At 39.4% G+C, this 26,188-nt stretch overlaps 2 protein-coding genes across 7 annotated transcripts in view; both read right to left on the reverse strand.

Moving 5' to 3' along the window:
* Window positions 1-829, reverse strand: part of zdhhc11 (zinc finger DHHC-type containing 11) — a 134,127-nt gene extending 133,298 nt beyond the window's left edge. The window contains exon 1 of one of the 3 annotated variants that reach the window (XM_072283459.1): window positions 570-829. The gene's annotated coding sequence lies outside the window, so the exon portion shown is untranslated. Of the gene's footprint in view, window positions 1-30; window positions 316-478 lie in introns of those variants that run through there. The other 2 variants (XM_072283456.1, XM_072283458.1) reach the window with 2 other exon arrangements.
* A 10,558-nt stretch (window positions 830-11,387) lies between these two features.
* The window catches only part of brd9 (bromodomain containing 9), a 72,097-nt gene continuing 57,296 nt past the window's right edge, over window positions 11,388-26,188 (reverse strand). For 2 of the 4 annotated variants that reach the window (XM_072283452.1, XM_072283449.1), the window contains one exon: window positions 11,388-14,347. In XM_072283452.1, the coding sequence (XP_072139553.1) occupies window positions 14,226-14,347 (122 nt within the window). In that variant the 3' untranslated portion in view covers window positions 11,388-14,225. The remainder of the gene's footprint in view (window positions 14,348-26,188) is intronic. The other 2 variants (XM_072283451.1, XM_072283450.1) reach the window with 1 other exon arrangement.

Below are 26,188 nucleotides of genomic sequence, written 5' to 3' on the forward strand. Positions count from 1 at the left end.
ACAATCCCCAACCCACACGTGCACACTCACCTTCTGCCCTCAGCACAAATCACGTGATAGAAATGGTTGAAAAGGTTCTTCTCAGGTTACAAAGGTGCTGGAAGTTTTAGCTGGAAATCTCGCGCAAGTCGAATTGACCAAACTTCCAACCTACCCCTTTCATTCCACCCACCACAATTCCTTTTACTAATATAAATCATAAGCATCAACAATAGCGAGACTTCAACAAATCAATCCATTGCATTAAGAGGGTTGGGTGATCTGTAGCGGATTGTTACTTCGTGATAACAATGTTTTACTGCCGATTCCATTCCATCCCCTCAAAAAAAATTGAGTAGTTTAATGAGCAGGAGAACAAGTAACAGTGCGCTACAACTTAATAACTGCGGATAGCGTTGTTTTACGTACTACACAAATTAAACATTCCAGACTTTAAATATGTTTATCAAACAGGTTCGTGGGGAGGGTTCGTACTCGCCTCAGTCTGCTTTGTACGGGGGCGTTTCACGCTTCACTTTGCCATTCTGTTCCTAGGTTACGCGCATTTCCAGTAAGCGTCAGTAACTCACTTCAGTCTCCTTTGTACGGGCGTTTTAGGCGTCACATTGCCATTCTGTTCCTAGGTTTTCGTACATTTCCAGTAAATATTGCCCCAGTGATCTAACGAATTAAAACGCACACCAAAAAGAAAATGAAGTGGGATTGCGCGCGCGCGCGCGCGCACACACACACACACACAGACGAAGCGAAATGGCAAACGGTATTCTGCCTCTTGCGATGGCCTAAGATGGCTCAGGGACGCGAACCGCCCGCCCTGCGTCTCTGGGCAGCCGCTTACTGCTGGAAACATTGAAATCCACATAACACTATGGAAACTGCTAGTTACTCCTTGGCACAGCTCCGGGTCCTAGCGCTCACCTGAAACAGATGACGCTTATTCAAGTCACACGCGTTCAGTTTCGTTCAATACCTTAAAAATATTTGGAGCCAGTAAAAATTTTTGGAAGTTGCGCTGGAGGGAAGCCAGTTAGCAAACGAGGTACAATGCAAAATCCCACCGAACAAGTATGAAACAATTCTCAAATTATTTGTTTCTTTAGGTGCAGTTTGTGGAATAAATATACAAGATTCATGACATCTCGCACCAAATTGTACATTTGGGAGCGGAGGATAATGCCTCTGCTGTAATGGCTCATTGAAATCTGCAATAAAGCAAAAGTGTTGTGATCATCATAAAACGCACAGTTCGTTTCAACACACGAAATAAAAGGATTTGCATTTCTCATAATCTTGGGAATGTCCTACATCTTTTTATAGCTAATGAAGTACTTTTGAAATTAGACACTGTTAGACATGTAAGAACAGTATCAATGAAATGAGAAAGAAAAAAAATACTAAACCCCCAAGTACCATAACATTTATTTTCTAATGGAATATCTAAGATCTGGACCTCTCCACTAAGGGAAAAGCAATTCTAGATTGGGTTTAAACGCAAACAAGAGGAATTCTGCAGATGCTGGAAATTCAAGCAACACACATAAAAGTTGCTGGTGAACGCAGCAGGCCAGGCAGCATCTCTAGGAAGAGGTGCAGTCGACGTTTCAGGCCGAGACCCTTCGTCAGGACGAAGGCCTGCAACGTCGACTGCACCTCTTCCTAGAGATGCTGCCTGGCCTGCTGTGTTCACCAGCAACTTTTATGTGTGTTTCTAGATTGGGTGTTGTGTTATAAATCAGACATGATCAGGAAGCTTATGGTAAAGAAACACTTAGGAGACAGTGAACATAATATGATAGAATTCACCCTACAGTTTCCTAGAGAGAAGAAAAAGTCAGATGTTTCAATATTACGGTGGAGTAAAGGGAATTGCAGAGGTGTGAGAGAGGAGCTGCTCAAAGTTGATTGGAAGGGAACACTATCAGAGATGATGGCAGAACAGCAATAGCTAAAATTTCTGCGGCAATTCGGAAAGCGCTGGATAGATACATCCCAAAGATGAAGAAGTATTCTAAAGGGAGGATGAAGTAATCACAGCTGACAAGTGAAGTCAAAGACGTCATAAAAGCAAAACAGAAGGCATATAATATAGCAAAAAATAACAGGAGGTTAGAGGATTAGGAAACCAACTAGTAAAACAGAAAGGAAAGAAAACATGGAGGTGCAGGCTCAAAGGGCCGAATGGCCTACTCCTGCACCTATTTTCTATGTTTCTATGTTTCTATGAAGGTAAGCTCACCAGTATTATAAAAGAGGATACTAAATGTCTTTTCAAATACATAACAAGTAAAAGTGAGGCAAGAGAGGACACTGGATTGCTGGAAGATGATGCTAGAGAGGTAGTAATGAGGGACAAAGAAACGGCAGACAAAATGAATTAAGTATTTTGCTTCAGTCATCACTGTTGAAAACACTAGCTGTATGGCAGAAATTTGAAGTTGTCCGAGTCGGAAGTGAGTGTAGTTGCTATAACTAAGGAGAAGATGCTTGGGAATTTGAAAGATCTGAAGATAAATACGTCACCTGGACAAAATGGACTACACCTGAGGATTCTAAAAGAGGTAACAAAAGAGATTGTGCAGGCATTAGTAATGATCGTTCAGGAATCACTAGATTCCAGAATGGTTCTGTAGACTGGAAAATTGCAACTCCGCTCTTTTAAAAGGGAGGGAGGCAGAAGAAAGGAAATTATAGGTCAGTTAGCCTGATTTCAGTGGTTGGGAAGATATTGGAGTCCATTAATAAGAATGATGTTTCGGGGTATTTGGAGCCATGTGATAAAATAGGCCTTAGACAGCATAGTTTACTGAAGGAGAAATCTCGCCTGTCAAATCTGCTGTAATTGTTTGACGAAATAACAAGCAGAATAGATAAAGGAGAGTCATGAAATTTATGTACTCGGATTTTCAGAAGGCTTTTGACAAGGTGCCACATATGAGGCTATTTAACAAGGGAAGAGCCCATGGTATTACAGGAAAGATAGGAGATTGACTGACTAGCAGGAGGCATATTGTGGGAATAAAGTGAACCTTTTCTGGTTGCCTGCTGGTGATTTAATGTTTTCTGCAGCAGCTGGTGTTGGGCCCACTTCTTTTCAAGCTATATGTCAATTATTTTGATGATGGAATTGATGGCTTTGTGGCCAAGTATGCATATGATACAAAGATAGATGGAGAGTTGGGTCGTGTTGAGACTGCAGGGAGTTTGCAGAAGGACTTAGACAGATTGGGAGAATGAGCAAAGAAGTGGTAGATGGAATATATTGTAGTGAAGTGTATGGTCATGCACTTCGATAGAAGGAATAAAAGTGTAAACTATTTTACGAACAGGGAGAAAATTCAAAAATCATAGGTGCAATGGGATTTGGGTGTCCTTGTGCAGGATTCCCTGAAGGTTAACTTGCGGGCTGTGTTGGAAGGCAAAAGCAATATTAGCATTCATTTCAAGAGGAGTAAAACATAAAAGCAAGAATTTGATGCTGAGGCTTTATAAGGCAATTGGAATATAGTGAGGAGTTTTGGGCCCGTTATTTAAAAAAAAAGATTTGCTGGCATTAGAGAGGGTCCAGAGGCAGTCCGTGAGAATGATTCTGGGAATGACAGGGTTTGCATATGAAGAGCATTTGATGGCTCTGGACTTGTACTCGCTGGAGTTTAGATGAATGAGGGGGGTTCCCACTGAAACTTATTAAATATTGAAAGGCCTAGATTGAGCGGATGTTTCCTTTAGTGGGTGAGTGTCGAAGCTGAGGGCACAGCCACAGAAAAGAGAACGTCCATTTAGAACTGAGGTGAAAAGGTATTTCTCTAGCCAGAGGTTAGTGAATCTGTGGAATTTTTGCCACAGACCACTATGGAGGCCAAGTCATTGGTATATTTAAAGCAGAGGTTGATAGATTCTTAGTTAGTCAAGGCATCAAAGGTTTCTGGGAGAAGGCAGGAGAATGGAGCAGACTTGATGGTCTGAATGGCCTAATTCTGCTCTTATGTCTTATGGTCTTATATCAGATTGTTGATACAGATTGTGAAGATCTGAGCCTCCATTCCTGCAGTATCCCTTTAGATGTAGCTTACCAATCCATAAGGAAACCTTGCTTAATCGTGCTATTTTCTTACCCTTAATGAATCCTCAATCCAAACTGGCATATTACCCCAATACTCTAAAGCATGTTATAATTTTCTTTCATAAAATGTTGTTGGTATCTTATCAAAAGCCATTTGACTGTCCAATTGCACCCCCTCAATTAGCTCCTTCTTGTCTTTCCTGCTAATTACATCAAATAAAATCCAATTGATGTCAAACACAAATTTCCTTTCATAGATCCCTGCGGACTCTCGCCAAACATACTATTCTCCAAGTGTATTACCACTTCCTTAATAATTGATTGGTAAATTTTTTTATTGTCAGAATAATTGGTCTATATTTCTCCTTTCATTTTATAAAATACATGAGTTAACTTTGATCTCTTCCAAACTGTCAGAGCCATTTTAGAATACATGGAATATCTGGAATATCTTACATATTGTCCACATTCTTTAATATCACCTCTTCCAAAATATTGGGAACTATTGGCCATTTCAGTCCCATTAATTTTCCCCAATGTTTAAGGCCAGCACACTAGCACAGCTAAGAAGAGCCACTGCTTTGCAGCACCAGAAACCTGGCGCTCAGTCCTAATCTCTGGTGCTGCTTCTGTAGTGTCTGTGTGTTCCTCTTGCTTCAGTGTCAAGTTCCTCCCACTATCCCAAAGATTTGCAGCTTGGTAGGTGGTCACCGCAAAATTGACCTTGGTGTGTAGGTGAGTGGTAGAATATGAGGGAGCTGATGAGTATGTGGGGAGAACAAAATGAAATTAATATAGAATTAGTGTAAATGGATGGAAAATATTTGGACAGACAGAGACATAGAATAATACAGCATGGACAAAGGACCTTCTGCTCATTGTGTCCACATCAACCACCATGCCAAACAAGTTAGTCCCAATTCCCTGCATTCAGTCCATATCTCTCTAAACCCTGTTCCTCAATGTACCTATCCAAGTGCTTCTTAAATGTATAGCCTCAATAACTTCCTCTGACACCTCATTCCAAATACTCACCATCCTTTGCACGAAAAAGCTGCCCTCAGATCTCTTTTAAGTCTTTATCCTCTTAAGGATCTCGGTCCAATATGACGATCATTTACTCCTTTCCATAGATGCTGCCTGACCTGCCGAGTTCCTACAGCATTTTGTGTGTGTTGCTAAGGTTTCTCATTTTGGTCTTCCCTACCCCAGGTAAAAGACTATTACCATCTTTGCCTTTTATAATTGTAAATATTTTCAAGGTCATCTCATAATTTCCCATGTTCCAAGGAATAAAGACCCAGCCTGACCAACCTCTCCTTATAAGTCAGTTGCTCTAACCCTGGCAACATCCTCACATCCTACACTCTTTCCAGCTGAACCTATCAGGTTGACCAAAACCGTACACAGTACACCAAATGTGGACTCACCAATGACAGGTACAGCTGCAACAAAATGTCCAAGCTCCTATAACCAAGGCCTTGACTGATGAACAGCAGCATGCTAAACTCATTTTCACCACCCTGTCTACCTGTGACTCCACTTCCAACAAACTACAAATCTGTACTCCAAAGATTCCTCTGTTCCATTATACTCTCTAGTGCCATGCCATTTCATAGTAAAAGTCTTATGGTTGTTTGACTTTCCAAAATGTATCACTTGTCGTTTATCTGCATTGAAATCCATTTGCTACTGCTCAGCCCATTTCCCTAACTGTTCAAGATCCCCCTGTAATCTATGATAACCTTCATCACTATCAACAACGCCTCCTAGCTTTGTGCCATTCTCTCAGAGGACTGAATAGCCTCTTTCTATGCTGTACAGTATATCTCAAAGGCTTCGCTATTGGCTTCCTAATGCCAACATCTTTCATCACTCCACTCATTCACCTGTTGTTCTCCATTACTTCCATTTTATGTCTTATCGGATGAAGTCAGGCATATATAAGTGTAGGATTAATGTAAGTGGGTGGCTGATGAGATAGCAGAGACCACTGAGCTGACGGCCCTGCTTCCATGCTAAGTCTTTGTGAATGTTTGACAAAAATATTTGAATAACATTTCTGCCATTTCCTGACTCCCCAAAGAAATTTCTACATCGTATCAAGAAAAGGATTTTATATCAATATTTTAGTAAGTGCCCATTTATTAAATTTGTGATTCGATATATTGACACCATTCTAAAATAGATGTAAGCAAGAACTTTGAACGGAATTTTTTCATTATAATTTTATTTCATATTCACATTTATGATTAGTTGCCATGGACAAATTGGTGCTTAATTATATCTAATTCTAAAATACACAGCTCTGGGAATGTGTAATGGAATATATTTGAAATAGGACACTTTGAAATGGCACCCTGCTTAAATGCATAACCAATATCTCTGTTGTTTACATATTGGTAAGGTCTTTTACCTGCATTTTAGAAGAGAAGACCGTGCAATTAGTAACTCATTCTCCTCAGATGATCTTTCATCAACCGGTGAAATCTATTAACCTAATATCTTGCATTTTTGAATTTTGCGATATTTTGGTCTCTTTATTTGAGATGGGTTGTTCTTACCAAGGGGGGAGTGCAATGAAGGCTTACTGGACTGATTTCTGGTTCAGCAGGACTAATAAATAACAAGAGACAGAGTTGATTAGGCTGTAAGTCACTAGAGCTAATAGGAATGAGAAGGGATCACGAAGAAACTAGTAAAATTCAAACAGTAAACATGAGGAAATCTGCAGATGCTGGAAATTCAAGCAACACACATAAAAAATGCTGGTGAACGCAGCAGGCCAGGCAGCATCTATAGGAAGAGGTATACAGGACAAAAGGTCTCGGCCCAAAACGTCCACTGTACCTCTTCCTATAGATGCTGCCTGGCCTGCTGCATTCACCAGCATTTTTTCTGCGTGTTGCTTAAAATTCAAACAGTACTAGATATGGGGAAGATGGTTGCAATGGCTAGAGAATTGAGTACCAGAGGTCACATCCTCAAAGTACTTAATATATCATTCAGATCTGAGATCAGGAAAATAATTTCACCTGGAAGTAGAGGCCAAGACATTATTCAGGAAGAATGCTTCAGGGATCACGATGTATGGGAGAAGGTACATAGTACTGAAGTGGACAATCTTTTATTATCATGTCAAATGGTGGATCAGGCCTTTTTTTTGGTCTGTGTCTGTAATAATTCAATGTGTTTTTAAATCAAAGTTACTGATCCTTTTATATATCTCAAAACTATATCCTCACCTATTTCCACAAAGCAGTTTTGTGCAAGTGCAACAGTTGTTATATTGTAGTTCTTTACAATTGTCTGTAGTGTAGGGAAGAGGAGAGGAAGGGAAATTTACCATCATGGGTATCCATCTCTCTTCTCCTCTCCTAACTGTGTTAATATTCCCAAACCATATACAGTGGGTTATCAGGATCTCTTCATCATATGAGCAGAGCCAATTCAGTGATTGAAATACAATTGATGAATGAAGATCTCATTTAAATAGCTTGGATTGCAGACTGGTCATATTTTTGAATTATACAAAATGCTTTAAAATCCCCCAGTCCATTTGATACCTTTCATAGAGGGTTAATTAAGATTTTTCAGCTCACTGCTTGTAATATGATACTGAAGTCTTGGGACTTCAGTCCAGATGGTTCAGAATCAAGTTTATTATCACTGATAATATGTTGTGAAATTTGTTGATCTGAGGCAGAGTACAGTGCAAGACATTAAATTATGAAGATAAAAAAATAGTGCAAGAAGCAAATAATCAGGTGCTGTTCATGGACTGTTTAGGAATCTTATGGCATAGGGCATGAAGCTGTATGTAAAACATTTGAGTGTATCTGTACCACCTCCCCAATGGTGGTAAGGCAAAGAGGACAACTCCGAGATGGTGAGGGTGTTTAATGATGTATGCCACCTATTTGCCACTGCCTCTTAAAGATGTCATTGATGGTTGTGTGTGTGTGTGTGTGTGTGTGTAATGGAGCCCCCAGGGTGTATGTGGTGTCAGGGAGGGGTAGCACCTCTGGTAGGGGAGCATGTTGCGTCCTTTTCAAGGCGGCTTGTCCACCTTTGGTCCCCACCTGGTACTCAGCTTTCACCTGTGGCTCCCCGTAGCTGTTTGCATGCGACAGCGGCCACACCCCGGGCAACGGCTTCGACAAGTCGGCTAAACCAGGTGAGGGTAGCTGACGGGTCTCAAACCCTCGGTGAGGTAGGGAGTTGTCTATCCCAGCATGTGAAGACAGACTCCAGCAGACTGAGCGGACGAGATCAACTGAAGGTCCAACGGTCAAGAAGGCGGTCTCTGCAAGCGTTGTGGAACGTGTAGAGCAGAACAAGACACAGAAGACGTCCTGGTCATCCACTGCGCCTAGTCCCATCTCCAGCCATCTCGACTCTTGTCTTGCCGCTGGATCCAGATGGGAATTGGGAAGAGAGAGTGAGGCTGACGCTGCGCAACTCTCCCTCACAAATCCAAATCAAGCACTGGTCTCGACACCATCATAATGGTGTCGAGGTCTTCATCAAAGACAACAATGGACGAACAACAACATAATGGAGCCCCCTGTGATCTTGGGCATTGGAGACTCCATACCAGACTATGATGCTACCAGTCAACGTGCTCTTTATGGTACATCTGTTGAAATTTTCAAGACTTGGTAACATAACAAATTTCCTCAAACTCCTAATGAGCTGCTGGCTCTATTCTTTGTGATTGCATCAGTTTGTTGGGCCCAGGATGATCCACTGAGTTGTACACCCGGACTTGAAAATGGTAATTCTTTCCACTGCTGATCCCTCGATGAGGGATGGTGAGTGTTCTCCCTACTTCCCTTAGGTCTACCATCAATTTGGTCTTGCTGACACTGATTGTGAGGCTGTTGTTGTGACATCACCCAACCAGCTGATCCACCCTACTCCCACATACTTCCTTGTCACCATCCTGAGATTCTGCCAACAACAGTGGTGTCATCAGGGAATTTTAGATGGTGCTTGAGCTATGTTTAGCCACAGTCTGAAGTGTAGAGACAGTGGACCTTGCATACATTGTATACAACTGTTTCTCATCAAAACACGAGCAGGATACTAAAGAACCAAATAAGGCTTTGGTGCTGGTTTGATTTGCAATGAATTCCTGAGGCTCCCCTTATATAAAAATGTTGAAACTATTAGCCAGTTCAACAGGATGTGCAATTCAGATAATTAGGAGTAGGTTTAAAAACATACAATAACTTATGCATCAAACTTTCAAAACAATGATTACTTAGTTTAAATGAAAACACAGAGTTATTTAAGTTAAATTATTATAGAGTAAAATATCTAAAACACTCAGGATTCAGTGATGCTACACGTGCAGGTTGTCCGGACTACAAGGTGTTATTTTTATTAATAGCTCAACACTTTTAATTCACTTTATTTTGACGTTACTCAGAATCATATCATAGTCAATTAAGTAAGGTTAATGAGAGTGTGGGAACCAGGAAAATGGAGCAGAGGAACAAGGCTGATGGCAGGAGAAAAGAAAGTGCAGGAACTGGGTCCTGATGAGTGGAAAGAGCAGGGCAACTGAATCTTTGAATAGACAGAGATATATTTAAAATAAATAATAGAGTTGCTGTTCCTGCATTGTCTAGTCTGACACAGGCACATACCCTAGTGGCAGAACATTTGTACTATACAGTTGGAGCAAAATCGAGGAGGCCACATTGAATAGCTGTGAAGATGTTCAGGACTTTCAATCTCATACAAGTCTTTAATTTCCTGACTCTTATTGAAGGAGACAATGGCAATTCCACAAGGAACATTAAAGGGAGCATTCAAAGAATGGGGTTTCCTTCCCTGTACTATTGATGCTACCCTAATCTGTATCTCCTCCATTTTCCGTACATCTGCGCTCACCTTATCTTCCCGCTGTCGTAATAGCGATTAAGTCCTTCTTGTCCTTACCTACCACCCCATCAACCTCTACAGCTTCCGCCATCTCCAAAGGGGTCTTATCACAAAACATATCTCCATAATTCCCTTGTTCATTCCTCCGTCCCCACTGATCTCCCGCATGGCACTTATCCCTGCAAGTGGCCTGAGTGCTACACGTACCCACACACCTCCATTCAGGGCCCCAAACAGTCCTTCCAGGTGAGGTAACGGTTCACCTGTGAATCTGCTGGGGTCATCTATCCTATCCTGTGCTTCCGATGTAGCCTCCTCCACGTTAGAGAGACCATCATAAATTGGAATACTGCTTCATTGAGCACTTCCGCACCATCAGCATGACTTCCCGGTGGCCAATCATTTTATTTCTTATTTCCATTCCTGCTCTGATGTGTCAATCCATGGTCTCCTCTTGTGCCAAGATGAGGTCACCCTCAGGGGGAGGAGCAACACCTTATTTTCTGTGTGGATACCCTCCAACCTTATGGCAAGAATGTCGATTTCTCCTTTCTGTGAACAAATTCCCCACTCTGACCCTTCACTTCTTCTCACCTGCCTATTACTTTCCCCAGGTCCCCTCCTCCTTCCCTTTCTCTAATTGTCCACTCTCCTCTCCCTATCAGATTCTTTCTTCTCTAGTCCTTGACCTTCCTCACCCACCTGGCTTCACCTATCAACTTCTAACTTGTCTCTTCACCCTCCCCCCTACCTTTTAATTCGGGCATCTTCCCCTTCCTTTCCAGTCCTGAAGAAGGGTCTTGGCCCAAAATGTCAATTGTTTACTCTTTTCCATAGTTGTTGCTTGACTTGCTGAGTTCCTCCAGCATTTTGTGTGTGCTGCAAAGGAACATGTTGATTGCTTTCGTATTTTGTTATGAAGATCCCAAACAGCCCTTCACACGATTGGATCTGTACTTAGACTCAATTATAAAATTAAATGATATACTGAATACACAAGACTGTAGTTTCCCGTTGGATGCAAGTATATAGCATCACACAAAACCTATGATACCTTGATGTTGTGACAAATATAACTGAACATTATGTTATGTAGGTGTTATTTCATGACAAAACATCCCAGTGAAATTATACTTTTAAAAGCAATGTTGGAAGGTAAGAAATACAAGGGTCAATTTACAAACACAAGTTTCCAAACAAGGATTTTATAATCACTCCCAATAATTAGCTTTTTTTCAGTGTTAGCTGAGTATAAGTATTAGCCAGGACAGCAAGAATGAATTCGCGTGATTAAGCTGTTAGATGGGAGTAATTAACATCTGTGCAGCGGAAAAAGGCAAAGAAGTAGTATCCTCATAAAGCATAGAAATACACATGGGGAGAATAATCAGTCATCTTTGGCATCTTCTTTTGCTTATGTCTGTTTTAATTTTGAACACAATGAATGTCATTGATGGAGAGATGTATTGTAAATAGCTTTCTTTGTACATTTATGCAGAACGTAAAGCATTTATCAGTAAAATTACCAACATATTTATTATATAGTTTATTTCATATTTACAACATGCCTTCAACAACAGTTCTATTAGCAGTCTTCTTTCAGACAAACAGTAGACAGCAATGTAATTTTGACATATTCAGATATTTGTTGATTAAACTGCTTCCTTAAAAAAAGTGGAATTTATTTACTGTATGCTTAAAAACACAGTGAAATACTGATCCACATCTGTTGTAAAAAGAGTACAGAGAAAATGAAGAAATTCAGTAACATGTTATTGAACTGAAAACCAGTCATGATCATTATGAATCTAATTTAGAAACATTTGCATTTATACAATGTCATTCATACCTTCAAGGCACCCAAAAGTGCTTTATGCCCAATTTTGTATTTTTGAAAAGAAGTAACTGCTGTTAATCAAGCAAATGTGGACGAAAATTTGTGCATTGGAGGTCCTTCAAACAGCAATGAGAGAAGTGAGCAACAAATTTTCTTTAGTGTTTGTTGAAGGATAATTGTTGGGACAATTGCACAGAGAATTCAAATCGTGCCAGGGAATCTTTACACACACCATTTAACAGAAGCAGTTTAATACCTCAGCTCAAAGATGACATCTCTGACAACACATCAATCCCTTAATAATTCAATGACTATAGGTCTGACTAGATGATATGCTTCATTTCTAGAGTGGGGCTTGAGCTCACAATGTTCTGATTCATCAGCATAACGATTAAAGAAAAAGCAAGAATTTGAAAGAATGCAGCCTGCAATGATGAAAATTCTTGTTTAATTTTAAATTAATTTGGATTGGAACATTTAATTCTAAAGTTTGCATAAAATTCTATTCATCAGATAATTTTAATAAAAATTAAATTTTCATCAAATATAAAACCACAGTAATAAGAGAAAGCAGGTGTGAATAGTAATTCAAAGTAATCTCATAATTTAACAGCAAGGAAGATAACTGAACCATTTTTAAAGTTAACTTTGCAGAATCAAATACTTAAAAAATCAGCCAAATTAAATGGTACAAATTAGATGTAAAGAACAGATAAACTAAAAAGAACAGCCTATACCCTGACCACATGACCCAAAAGAAAACAACATTTCAAGGAAGAAAATCTCAAATTTCATAATCAGAGCACTTTGGTCATTGTCAAAACATTAGATAAAATTCAATGTTTTATTGCATAGCTTTCTCGTTTAATTTAACTGTGGTTTTGTTCTGGTTTATTGCTTAGTGATAACTGTCTTTAAATACTATTCTGATAAAACAGTAAAATTCATACTACGAATATTATGTACATATCAACAAAATCTAATTCATATTTATTCAATAAAAATATTACTTGTAAGTATGCTTTATATTATTGTCAGCAAGTGTGACAAATTTTGCACAATGTTTGAATCCCGTGTTCCAATGTTTGTGCTTCCTTTCTCAGATTGAATCTAAAATATTTTGTGTATACTACTCACTGGCATAAGGAAAGGAATAAATTAGCACAGCCCAAGAAAACTAAAACTATGGAAGAGGCATTAACTTGCATTCAGCTAAATGTGAATTTTCCCAAACAATACAAAATATCACCAGTATGTTAAGTCAACCTAGTATTAAATGTCTACTTCATTAAAAATACAGGTTATTGTGAAACCAGCAGCAGTGCTGGGGATCTGAAACACAGATAAAATGGATGATGTTTCTTAGACTGAATGAAATAATGGTGGAGCAAATATCATGTCAAAAGACATCCTTGTAAAAGGCTGTTCCCAATTATTTCCATTTAAATTAAGGACAGAAAATTGGAAAGGTCTGTTGCGGGTACTGCTGACAGTTTCTTACAATTGCTGTCTGTAGGAGATCCATTATACTCTACAAGAGGTTAGATCTTCAAATGACTGGTAAATGTTGGCTGATGGGGTGTATCACAACAGTTACCAATCTCAGATCAGCACCTTGTAGTAGTGGATGTTTACATAAGAAGTCACAAGATTGGTATAAAATATGTTATTAGCAATATTTGAAAAATCCATCACAGCTTCAATAAATCAATTTAGATTTCCTGTTAAAATGATTTGTTGTCTAGATTTAGTACACCCAGTGGTATATTCTTTAAAAATTACAATAAATACATGGTGAAACAAACTTCTACAGAATCTGTAAATTAGTTTAACTCTTGGGTGTCATTATTTTTCAGATTTACCTTTTAAAGATATTTGCAAATACTGACATAGTTTGCACTAGCACTCCAGAATACTATCTGGAATATAGGGGTGTGCAAACAAGAATCGAAGGAAATGATGTACAAATTTACATTCTTCATCATGATGTATTATCCTCAAGTATGGTTTTGAAAAGGGTAAGCAAACATATGATAATGCATACTATTGCTAAGAACAAGATTAAGGCAAGACCATTATATATACAAAATTTTTTTCCTAAAGTCTGTACATATTTTGAAAACTGCTAAACATATACCTACTAGACCAAACCGAGCAAATATTCTGGAATCCACACAGCCTGAACATCTTTTGTTCTGTACAAACTGGACATGATCACAACTATACGATCCAACACACTTTGCCCTTTCAATTCACACTAAACCAGAGAACAGGAGATAACCTGAGTTCAGAAGATTTCAGACTAGAAAATGATCACCTTGCATTGGAAAGATACCTGAAGGTCTGTTTCCTCTTATAAGAGTCTTTGCGAAAAAAAAGAAGATAAATCCATTCTTTCATTTAACAAAATGGCTCACTTTCACTACTGTGAATGTTCTAGGAGTTTTCAGCACTTCGATTCAGGCTGCCTGCAGCTGTATTACTTGGAGACTGAAGAAATTCACGGAAGTCTTGGACTATATCCCGTTGCTCTCCAACACTCAGGTTATGAGGACTCCCTAAGGGCAAAACACAAAAATCAGTTTTCCATTCCAATAAAAGCCAGCCAGAAATCTATAACCAGCAGGTCAAATACAAATCAAAAACAAGAGAAAATCTGCAGATGCTGGAAAACCTAGTGACACACACAAAATGCTGGAGGAACTCAGCAGTCCAAGTAGCATCTGTCCTGCCGAAGGGTTTCAGCCCGAAACATCGAGTGTACTCTTTTCCATAGATGCTGCCAGGCCTGCTGAATTCCTCCAGCATCTTTTGTGTGTTGCTCAGTCAAATACAAATACTGATTTTGGAAAAGCATAATCAGGTGTAACTGCTTATTGCAACCCTACAACAAAAGCTTTTGTATAACTTCCTTAACTTAGCAATATATGCAAAGGTGCTTCACAAAAACATTAATAAATAGAAGTTCGAAATCAAGTGATTGCAAAAGTTTTGGTCAGAGATAATTTTGAATAAGTGTGCTAAAGAAGGAAAGAGGTAAAGGAATAGTGGGAAGAATTCAGTAATCAAAATGTTGGTAGCGAAACATCAGTGCTTGAATTCATAATGAGTAAGAACAACAGTGGAGTTGGAATAAAGAGATTTAATTTGTAAGACTGGAGGAATTTTCAGAGATGACAAAGGACAGCGTCAGTAGGGATGGTGAAAGTGAAACCATGGAGGGCTTTAAAGTTGAGAGGATGAACCTATTTAACTGACAGCAATGGTAAGCAAATGGAGCTGCTGTACATTAGGTCATGTTCAGCAGAGTTATGAAGACCTCAAACTTACAGAGGGTATACCTTGGTTTAGTGTAATCATAAACAGTACTCAGCTTTCTTAATTCTGTTCTTAAACATTTATGACTCCAGATCCTCTGTAGAGTAACAGAACACCCTATTAATATTTAAGCACAATCCATGGAAGGTCTGTAACTCAAATAAAAATAATTCTTTAGTTCATACACAACAGGGAATATATTGTTGAAAAAATTGCATGTAAACAATGTACATTATAAATGTTTATTAGCTAGCAACGTAATGATGAAAAGACAGCCCTTGAACTACAAATCATTCGCCACATGCCCACTTACACCACTCCAGTCAGCTTTGTGAAAATGCTTCCCAGTGCTTAAACCCCCAATGATTTTCAGGACATTGAATTTCTGTTAACTACTCATTAAACTCACAAAATGATGACCAATTAATAATACAAGTATACTTTTGATAATGTGGTAGCTATTAATGACAATTAACTGACCTCTCCTGCCTTGAAAATAATTATAAATATGGAGTTTCATACCTTTCAGTCGTGAATTAACTCCGAATTTTTCTTTTTTTCCCGTTTTCTTACTTTCCTTTCTACTTCTTTACTTTCCTATCACTCACACTCTCATGATTAAATCTTTTTTTTCCCTTCCATTCCAACTACCAACAATATTTTCTGCCATTCCTTTTCACCTTAATTTTCATCAACACTAAACTTTCTGTTCCTGTATCTCATTGGTCAGAGGCCGCTCACCAAGATGGGAGACGCCTCATGCAATTATTCACTTGCAACTTCAAATGCAAATATTCTTAAATCCAAACACTTAGGAAGAAGTCTAATTAATACTACAATGTAATGCTCTGGAGAAATTGAGTTTCCAATCAAACAACAGGCAGGATGGTGTCACATTATACTGAATCTTCCAGTTCCAAAGTTAAGGGAGAAAATAGTAGAGATTTCAGCTGCAAAGCTATTCAAAGGCAGCCACTCATAATTTACCAATTTCAATGTAATGTGCTAACCAACTGTAACTTCACACAGGTTCTTTTAATTGTTTTGTATGGTTAAGTACAAGAAACAAAGAATGCTAAAATAGGGGCTGTATTGCACATGGGATCTCTCCTGCTGCCTTTTCCCATCAAGCATTTAACCAATTTTAATGCAAACGTTATTACAGATTGTGTTTCAATCAACACACAAAAAATGCTGGATGTCAGGCAGCATCTATGGAAAAGAGTAAACAGTCGACATTTCGAGCCAAGGTAGAAGGGAGGGGGGAAGATGCCTGAATAAAATAGTGGGGGAGGGGAAAGAAGCTAGCTGGAAGGTGATAGTGACAGTTGGGCAGGAAAGGTCAAGGGCTGAAGAAGAAAGAGTCTGATAGGAGAGAAGAGTGGACAATAGGAGAAAGGGAAAGAGGAGGGGACCCAGGAATGGGAATCAGAATTAACATGTCTGGCCACCGGGAAGTTACGCTTGTGGCAGATGGGGTGAAAGTGCTTGACAAAGTGGTCTCCCAATTTGCAGCGGATCTCACCAATGTAAACCAGGCCCCTCTGGGAACACTGGACACAACAGATGTCCCCAGCAGCTTTACATGTGAAATGCTGCCTCTCCTGGAAAGACCGTTTGGGACCCTGAATGGAGGTGAGGGAGGAGTGAATGGGCAGGTGTAGCATAATAAGTGCTTGGAGGAAGATTGGAGGAGGGACGATTGAAGAAGGGAATTGCAAACAGAGTGATCCCTACGGAAAGCCGGGGGTGGGGTGGGGTGGGATGGAGGAGAGGTAAAGATATGTTCAGTGTTAGGATCCCCTTAGAGATGGCTGAAGTTGCGGAGGATAATGTGCTGGATGCGGAGGCTGATGGGATTGTAGGTAAGGACATGAGCGACGGCGGGAAGTTGGGTGAGCACGGATGTGCAGGAAATGGAGGAGATGTGGGTGAGGACAACATCAATAGGAGAAGGAGAGAAACCCTATTCTTTGAAGAAGGACATCTCTGACGTCCTGGAATGAAAAACTGCATCCTGGGATCAGATGGGATGGAGGTGAAGAAACTAAGAAAAGAGATAGCATTTTTACAGGAGATTGGATGCAAAGAGGTACGGTCGAGGTTGCCATAGGAATCAGTCGGATTATAAAAGAAGTTGGATGACAGTTTGTCTCTGAAGATGGCAACAGAGATATCAATAAAAGGCAGCGAAATGTCAGAGATGGACCAAGTGAATCTAAGGACAAGGTGGAAGTGAAGAGTAAAAAAATTGATAAAATTAACGACCTCAATGAGGGTGCATGAAGCAGAGCCAATGCAGTTGTCAATGTAGCTAAGGAAGAGTTGGGAGTATAACTGGGGAAGGCGTTGAACATCGACTATTTTACATTGTCGATGAAGAGACGAGCATAGCTTAGGCCATGCAAGTGCACATGACTACCCCTTGGGTTTGGAGCAGGGTAGTAGTGGAGGGGGATTGGTTGGTTCTTTTCTCAAGAAAGAATCAGAGGACTTTGAGGCCTTCCTGATGGGGGACAGAAGTGTATAGGGACTGAACATCCATGAGGTGGTCAGGGTCAAGGAATTAAGGTTACTGAGAAAATTGAGGATATGAGAAGTGTCACGGATGTAGGTGGGAACGGACTGAACCAAGCGGGATAGAACAGAATTCAGACATGAGGACATCAGTTCAGTAGGGTAGGAGCAGGCAGAGACAACAGGCCTTCCAGGACAGTCTGCTTAGTGGATCTTGGCTGGGAGGTAATCCTTTCAATGTATTTTAAATCATAACACAAATTCATGGGATAATTTCACTTTAACTATTTTGTTCTTTTACCAATTATCTTAACCCTGTATCCTCTTGAAAATAGCTTTCTATATAACTTGTTCATTTCATTAGAACATTTACTGATTTTGAGCACATCTCTGTACTACGAATTCCACTTGTCTCCAGCATCATTCCATGCACTCTCCCAATATCTTGAAATTTTTCTAAATTGCAATGCCCAGAATTACTGGAGGCAGGGCGAAGTCACAATGGCGCTAACCTTTGTTTGCACCTTCGGAAACAGATCCATTTCTATCTTTGATATCTATGTTTTCCTTTTCAAGGTGTGGGGAGTTATTTTGAAGACCCTGATCTGGAGTTACACCCTGACTTCGGTTCTTTACGGGAATGGGATCCGCTCTCAGGGCCTCACGACCAACTGCTTTTTGATATCCCAAGGATGCGGCCTGGAAGACGAGTGCACCTTCAGGGTTCCGGGATTTTGTGGCTTCGGGGTGTGCTGATTCTAGGCCAGCGCTCCTGACTGAAGCATCACAAGAGAACAGAGACATCAGGAGCAGGTGGTTAGCTGCCAGGGGTTGTGTGTACGGAGAGCTGCGCCTTTTTGGTGCTGGCTCTCTGGGCACAGAGCTCAGAAAAAGCGACTCAACAGACTTTTAACATCGTAAATCAGCAAGTTGTTTGTTATGTCTCCCCTCGCACTCTGAAACGGGGACAACTCTTTTTCCCTTATTAGGGAGTGAGAGCACCTGTGGTATGTCAAGTTACTGGGTGAACGAGTAGTTTTTGGGGTACTGCAAGTCTGTGTCTTTAGTGATGCTATGCTGCACGCTTGAGTGCTCAGTGGAGGGTGCTGATGCTTTTTTGCTGGTAGGGGTGGGGGTCGTTGCCTTGCTGCTGTTTGTGCATGGGAGGGGAAGATGGGGGGGGCTTTGAGGTTTTAATGTTTTAACTGTCATTCATTCTTTGGGGCCCTCCTTTGTTTTTGTGGATGCTTGCGAAGAGAAAGAATTTCAGGATGTATATTGTATTTATTTCTCTGATATTAAATGTACCTATTGAAACCTATTGATCTGTCAATCTCCACATAATCTCTGTACTATGAATGCCACTTGTCTCCAGCATCATTCTATGCATTCTCCCAATATCTTGGAACTTTTCTAAATTGCAACACTCAGAATTAAACAGATTGTTCCAGATGCCGTTGACTAACACTGAACTGCTGTATTTAGCTACTTCAGTGGAAGTAAGTTTAGGACTTTTACACTTGTACTGTCTTAGACAAATCAACAGATTTTAAGTGTTTAATTCGTTAGTTCATTCAAGCTACTTAATAGCACTTGGGAAGTGGATCCTTCATTAGGTTAAACTTTCAATGTTCAGAGCTCTCAGTGAGTTTAATGGGCAGTAGACTGAGAGGTAATGGGGAAGTATTTTTAAAAATATACTTCAGGTTTTTGAATTTGAAGGGTGGAGCTAAGATGGCACCAAAAGGCTGCTTCTTCAAGCTCATCCGCGGAAACAACTCAATTTCCTCTCTTCAATGTCTCTTTATTTTCTTTCAAGGTGGTTGGGGTTCTATCGAAGTCCCTGATCTGCAAACACTCAAACAGCAGATGAGTTCCCGCTCTTGCTCACTGACCGGCATTTTCTGACATTCTCCAGCAGCGGCGTGGAAAACACCGGTGTGCCACCCTGTGGACAACCAATTCAAGGTGGATGCTGCTAACTGAGGCGTTGGGGACGGAAGGAACATCAAGTTTTCGTGACAGTGGATGCTGCAGATGGAGGTCTCTGTAGTTCTTTTTTCTCTCCATTCTCACTCAGAGTTTGCTGCCAATTCTTGAGTCAGAGAACCTCAGAATAAAAGTGATTTGGCAGACTTTAACATCGTAAGAGTGACTGTTTGTTGGTCTTCCCTTTTGCTGTGAAATGGGTGATATCTCTGTGTCCCTTGTTAGTGAGAGAGAACCTGTGGCATGCCGAACTGTCAGGTAAACAATAAGTTTTTTTTTGGACTGCAGATCATAATCTCTCTATGCTGTTGTTTGGTGGGTGGTAAAACTTTCTGCTGAAATGAGTGGGAGGGAGGGGGAGGTTGATGCTTTGCTGCTGCTTGTCGGGGGGGAAGGGGGAGAGGGGGCTTCTGGGGTCTAACATTTTCTGTCCATTCTTTTGGGGTGCTCTTCTGGCTTTTTTTGTGGATGTCTGTGAAGAGCAAGGACTTCAGGTCAGATACTGTATATATTCTCCAATGATAATAAAATGAAACCACTTAAACCATTTGAAATTAAAAGGTTAATTTCTAAATGTGTTATCAGGTGTTTTGATAACAACATCTTTATTTTAAAAGTCATTTAAACAATGTAGTTTTAAAATTATCTACAAACCCCATTTCCAGAAAAGTTGGGATATTTTCCAAAATGCAATAAAAACAAAAATCTGTGATATGTTAGTTCACGTGAACCTTTTTTTAACTGACAAAAGTACAAAGAAAAGATTTTCAATAGTTTTACTGACCAGCTTAATTGTATTTTGTAAACATACACAAATTTAGAATTTGATGGCTGCAACACACTCAACAAAAGTTGGGACAGAGTTAAAATAAGATTGAAAAGTGAACAGAATATTCAAGTAACACTGGTTTGGAAGACTCCACATTAAGCAGGCTAATTGGTAGCAGGTGAGGTATCATGACTGGGTATAAAAGTAGCGTCCATCAAAGGCTCAATCTTTGCAAGCAAGGATGGGTCGTGGCTCACCCCTTTGTGCCAAAATTCGTGAGAGAATAGTCAGTTCAAAAGGAACATTTCTCAACGCAAGATTGCAGAGAATTTAGGTCTCTCAACATCTACAGTACGTAATGTTGTGAAAAGATTCAGAGAATTCAGAGACATCTCAGTGCGTAAAGGGCAAGGTCGGAAACCACTGTTGAATGCGTGTGATCTTCGAGCCCTCAGGCGGCACTGCCTAAGAAACCATCATGCTACTGTAACCATTATAGCCACCTGGGCTCGGGAGTATTTCGGAAAACCATTGTCACTCAACACAGTCCGTCGCTGCATCCAGAAATGCAACTTGAAACTGTATTACACAAGGAGGAAGCCATACATCAACTGTATGCAGAAACGCTAGCGAGTTCTCTGGGCCCGAGCTCATCTCAGATGGACCGAAAGACTGTGGAACCGTGTGCAGTGGTCAGATGAGTCCACATTTCAGCTAGTTTTCAGAAAAAAACGGGTGTTGAGTTCTCCGTGCCAAAGATGAAAACGACCATCCAGATTGTTATCAGCGAAAGGTGCAAAAGCCAGCATCTATGATGGTATGGGGATCCATCAGTGCCCATGGCATAGGTGAGTTGCATGTATGCGAAGGTACCATTGATCCTGAGGTGTATATTAGGATTTTAGAGAGACATATGTTGCCATCAAGGTGACGTCTCTTCCCGGACGTCCATGCTTATTTCAGCAGGACAATGACACACCACATTCTGTACAGGCTACAACAGCATGGCTTTGTAGACACAGAGTGTGTGTGCTTGACTGGCCTGCTGCCAGTCCAGATCTATCTCCTATTCAAAACGTATGGTGCATCATGAAGAGGAGAATCAGATAACGGAGACCACAGACTGTTGAGCAGCTGAAGTCTTGTATCAAGCAAGAATGGACAAAATTTCCAATTGCAAATCTACTACAATGAGTATCCTCAGTTGCAAAACGATTAAAAAGTGTTATTAAAAGGAAAGGTGATGTAACACAATGGTAAACATGCCTCTGTCCCAACTTTTGTTGAGTGTGTTGCAGCCATCAAATTCTAAATTTGTGTATGTTTACAAAATACAATTAAGTTGGTCAGTAAAACTATTGAAAATCTTTTCTTTGTACTTTTGTCAGTTAAATAAAGGTTCACGTGAATTAACATATCACAGATTTTTGTTGTTATTGCATTTTAGAAAATATCCCAACTTTTCTGGAAATGGGGTTTGTACTTCTATCTAGTACTTTAAAAACTGTTTTAAAATGCCAGAGATGTTAAAAAAAATTCAACTTTTACAAGGTGACAAAATTGGGAGGCAGGGCTTTGCTGTCTGAAAAACATTCAAGGCAAGTTTATGAGATGAAGTCATCTCATTGCACTGCAGGAGGTAGGGCATTAGCGCAGAGCAAAATACTAGCATAAAGAAACCATCAAGCTTGGAAAGTATGGGTCCTGCGTTCGTATTAGATATGTCTGACACTGAACAGTTACAAATGTTAATTCTGGGCAGGGAAACCAGCTTAACAAGATCTGGACTAATATTCTAGTTGAGGCTCAGCTGGGAATTCTTGAAGGTTTTGGAAAACACAATACAAAATCATGAAGCTGAAAAAATCTAGATGTCATCTTCTACAGCTTTCTCAATTTTCCGGAGCTATCTTTAAGGACCCCTATCACCCAGCACATTCCCACTTCTAACTGCGGCCATCAGGTAAGAAATACAGGAGCCTGAAGACACACACTCAACGTTTTAGGAACAGCTTCTTCCCATCCACCTTCAGATTTCTGAATGGACAATTGAACAACCCATGTACACAATCTCACTATTTTTGCTCTTGTATTGTACTATTTATTTACTTTTAAAAATATATATTTCTTATTGCAATTTATATTTTTAAAATATATTGCATGCACTGCTGTCACAAAACAACAAATTTTATGACACGTTAGCGATATTAAACCTGATTCAATCCAGCTCCAACAGCTCTCAATAAACTTTGATGCCTTCAAGGACATGATCGCCCACTTCACTGGTATACTATCTGCCATTACTGTTATAGTGGCTGCAGTATGTACCATCTCAAAGTTCAAGGTAAATTTATTAAAGTACATACATGCTTGAGATTCATCGTCTTGCAGGCATTTACAGGGGGAAAAAAAACAATAAAACTTTATAAAAAATTAAACTAGTTCAGGAGCCTAATGGTCAACCAAATGGACTGCAGTTATTCCTCATGGCTTTCCTGACAGCACGTACCAAGGACAAGGGCCTAAAGTGCATGGAGACACTGCCAACAACTTTTAAGGCCCCAAGTTGCATGCCATCTTGCCTTGGAAGTATTGTCTTACTTTCAAAGTCACTAGATCCAAACCTTGGAACTCAGTCTGCAACACCAGTGTGGGAATACCTTAATCAGAATGACTGTTCTGTTCAAAAAGTGGATCATCAACAAATTTTTAAGGGCAATCAGGGACTGATAATAAATGCCAGCTTTTCCAGTGATGCACTGATTTCAAAAAATGAATAGAAAAAAATTATCTTTTCCACGGACATCACTCTGATTTTGACTGTTACGATTTAAATACTACAGGGTTGAACTATCATTTCACCTTACTTTCTAAACAACAATTCCAGTCATATATTCATGTGAATTTAAAATTTTAATCAGATTTCCCATTGTAATCTGAAGACAACCATATAATTCAGTGATTGTGGTGAGGACATATCATTGAAAGGGATGGAATACATTGCACTGCACTTAACAAATGAAAATTAATGCTACAAATTTGGAATAATGAATTTGCATATTTAATGCATTGCTAAGGAACTAAAATGCTCTTCGTAGGAGAAGAAAAAAAACAATGTACATTACACGAAGTACTATATTTGCAAATAAAGCAGATGCAAACTGCATGGAGACCTCAGCATGTTATTCAAATACACTACAGAATCCATTAACCATGGCAATAACAAGTAAATGAGAGCAAATTATCAAATAATTTATCCTATGTTCACTCTTCAGATACCATAGTAACATAATTACTTAGTAGTCATCTGCTGGACCAGAATATGTTTGAAGTAAAAATTCAGATTCAGATTCATTTTAATTGCCACATTCACATTGAAACAAACAGTGAAATATGTCATTTGCATTAACAATCATATCAACCTAAGGATGTGCTGGGGGTAGCCCACAAGAGTCGCCACACATTCCGGTGCCAACATAACATGCCCCCAATGTTCAGAAGAACATCATGGAACACAACAAACAACAACAAAAATGGCAAAACAAGGCTTGTTCCTTCTTCCCAATGTACATACATTGTCCTCCAACCCCAGGACAGGCCGCCTCTGCGTCGAACAGACTCGCAGATTCATAGACAATAACGTTCGACATATTACAGAACAAAACCACAGATAGTCACAGGAAAACATAAGCCACACAAGTCCATTTGTTTACACCCACCTAAAAAAACTCCCTAATACTACAATAGGTTATTTCTAATTGATCTTTGGATTGCAATTTTATCTGGTGATCTTTGCATGAAGAACTTTACAATACAGGTGCACACTCCTTTATCCGAAATTCTGAAATCCAAAAAGCTCAGAAAATGTAAGTTTTTTTTGCCAACAGCTGACGTCACTTAGGTGTGACGTGGTAGCACTAGCAGAGGCTGCCAGACATCAGTTGTGGCTCAGCGCTCGTACTGGTTACATGTGCATTTGTTGTTCACTGATATTTTGTGTTCATTGTTCACTTTGTGTTTAATTTCACTGTGAAAAAGTCAAAAAGAGCTGCAGATACCCCTATGGGTAATAATGAGAAAAAGAGAAGGAAGTATCTATCATTATCAATAATGCAGAAAGTGGAGTTATTGCAGAAGCTTGATGGTAGTGTGTTTGTGCAGCGTCTTACTGAAGAAAAAGTGTCGGAACTACCACTGTATATGATTTAAATAAACAGAAAGACAAGTTACTGAAGTTTTGTAGTGACAGTGACAGTGGCATTCTACATTTATTCCAATAAATTCCAATAAGTCATTTACCATGTGTTTGATTTGGTTCGTTTGAAGCTGTATATTTTTTATGTTTTATTGAATGTTTTTGTTGGAAATAAAATTTTTTCTTGTCATTATTCCCTAAACAATACAGTATAACAACTATTTATGTAGCATTTACATTGTACTAGGTATTATAAGTAATTAGAGATGATTTAAAGTATACGGGAGGATGTTTGTAGGTTTGGTGTGCCGCCGGGGTCCTAAAGTCCACCGCACTGAAACAGGTTAAATAAGGGACTTGAGCATACGTGTTTTTTGGTATTGGGGGGGGGTGGTGGTGTCTGAAATCCAAAAAGTTCTGAATTCCGAAATGCGAATGGCCCCAAGGATTTCGGATAAGGGATTGTGGACCTGTATTAATTTAAAAAATATATTTATTAACTGGAAGCTGTTTTTTCATCTTACTCCAACTGTTTATTATCTAATATTTCAGGATTTTCTTTACAAATTCACTTACTATTGTAAACAACTGTTCTTGACAACATCTCAGGTTCCTCACTTTTAAGCTGAAAAGTTCAAATCTCCTCTTAATCAATAGTTGCCACTGTGCAACAGACTTGTGACACATGCTCTTCTGTGCTAACTTTTTCCTTGTACAGATAGTGATGTACAAGCCCAATGTAGTGGAATAGAAAAAAGCAACTGACCACAAAATGCTAGATAGATTGCATCTGGCTTTCTAATGCAGCACTACAGCATTTACAGTAATTCCACTACAGCACATATATAAAGGATCATGTAATTTTTTTTTTAAATGCAAAGAGGATTAATTATTGTGCTCATAATTAAACAGGAACATAGAACTAATATGCAATAGCCTATTAAAACTGAACAGAAAGGAAGTTTTACAACATTGGAGCAGAGGCAAATCTTGAATTAATTGAAGAGATGAGGCACATTATAATAAAAAGGAAGATCCTACACAAGGTAGTTAAGGAAGAATAAAATAAAGTGGGCTATTCATGGAATCTCAGAAATAAGAGAAGCAGCACCTGGAAGTTATATTGTTATCTGATAGACTCTATTCACTGCATACCATCAACAATTTAGTTATAGGAGTAAAACTGATGTATGGCTCAGCATTTTCAATAAGGCTGTGGATAGTAAGGTTGTGGAATGTGCAAAAAGTGCAGAATTCAATGGCAGTAAGTGTGTGGTGGTCTTTACTGCTTGCATAAAAATATATAAGGATGTATAATAGGACTGCATGAGAAATAAAAGTGGGTGGTTTACAAGAACTAAAGGATTTAGGCATTCAGGCTCACACGTCATTTAAACCAGTTTCTCATGCTGATATGGTGATAAAAATACAGCAATTAAGAGAATTCTGAGTTCTATGACAAGGATATTAAAAAAACAATTTGAAATATAAAGATGACCTAATAGTTTCCTACCATTGGTCTTGTTTAATTTTAGCCTGTTATGATAATGTCAAAAAAATTAATAGGCCACAAAGCAAATATTGTCGGTATCAGAAAATAAAAACAGAAAC

This window comes from Mobula birostris, chromosome 19, assembly GCF_030028105.1.
Source record: "Mobula birostris isolate sMobBir1 chromosome 19, sMobBir1.hap1, whole genome shotgun sequence".
In the NCBI taxonomy this organism is placed as follows: Eukaryota; Metazoa; Chordata; class Chondrichthyes; order Myliobatiformes; family Myliobatidae; genus Mobula; species Mobula birostris.